General features: G+C 59.7%; 1 protein-coding gene across 1 annotated transcript in view; it reads right to left on the minus strand.

The window, feature by feature from the left end:
* SEPT12 (septin 12) overlaps positions 1 to 675 on the minus strand; it is a gene marked incomplete at its 3' end in the record, with an annotated part of 2,759 nt that extends 2,084 nt beyond the window's left edge. The window contains exons 1-2 of the mRNA XM_009278489.1: positions 546 to 675; positions 54 to 182 (exon numbers count right to left, since the gene is read on the minus strand). Of these exons, the coding sequence (XP_009276764.1) occupies positions 54 to 182; positions 546 to 675 (259 nt within the window). The remainder of the gene's footprint in view (positions 1 to 53; positions 183 to 545) is intronic.
* Between the last annotated feature and the right edge of the window lie 71 nt (positions 676 to 746).

The following is a 746-nucleotide window of genomic DNA, read 5'->3' on the forward strand; positions in this document are numbered from 1 at the left end:
CCCCCTGCTTCTCCCAGGGTTGGTGGGACATGACCCCATGGTGGTGACCTTACCATGGGTGATGGACTGCAGCTGCACCGTCTTGGGGATGCGTTCCTCCTGGCCGGGCTGCGAGGCTTTGCGGCTCACTTTGGACTTGAAGAGGGTGTTCACCATCGTCGACTTCCCCAGCCCGCTCTGCCCTGAGGGGACGCCGGCAGCTCCGGTTTGTCCCCCCCCCCGATAAATTAATTCCCCCAGGGCGATAACACCTCGGGTCACAGTTGGGAGCATCCCAGAGGTTGGGATAGCTCTGGTTTATCCCCCCAATAAATTTATTCCCCAAGGCGATAACACCTCGGTACCCATTCGGGAGCATCCCGGAGGTTGGGATGAGCTCGCCTGTCAGCATCGCTGTATTATTGGGTACGGGATGTTGCTCCTCTTCAATTTATCGCTGCTTAAATCCCTTAAAATCCCTTAAAAGCATGATCTACCCCGGCACGGCGGCATTGGAGCCGGGAATCCCGCCCCCACCAGGAGCAACCCCCGCGGGCAGCGCTCACCCACAACCATGATGTTGAACTCGAAGCCCGTCTTCATGGTTTTGATTTTCATCTGGTCGAGCACGGCTTCGATTCCCACGTAACCGAAGAGCTGGCAACCCGCCGGGCCGGACGCCACGGTGAGGGGCATCTCCTCACGGCCGGCGGCTCCATGCTGCGCTCCTCGGGCTCCAGGCTCCAGGCTGCACGGGTGGGTAAAAA

This window comes from Aptenodytes forsteri, unplaced genomic scaffold (genome assembly GCF_000699145.1).
Source record: "Aptenodytes forsteri isolate BGI_AS27 unplaced genomic scaffold, ASM69914v1 Scaffold26, whole genome shotgun sequence".
Classification (NCBI taxonomy): domain Eukaryota; kingdom Metazoa; phylum Chordata; class Aves; order Sphenisciformes; family Spheniscidae; genus Aptenodytes; species Aptenodytes forsteri.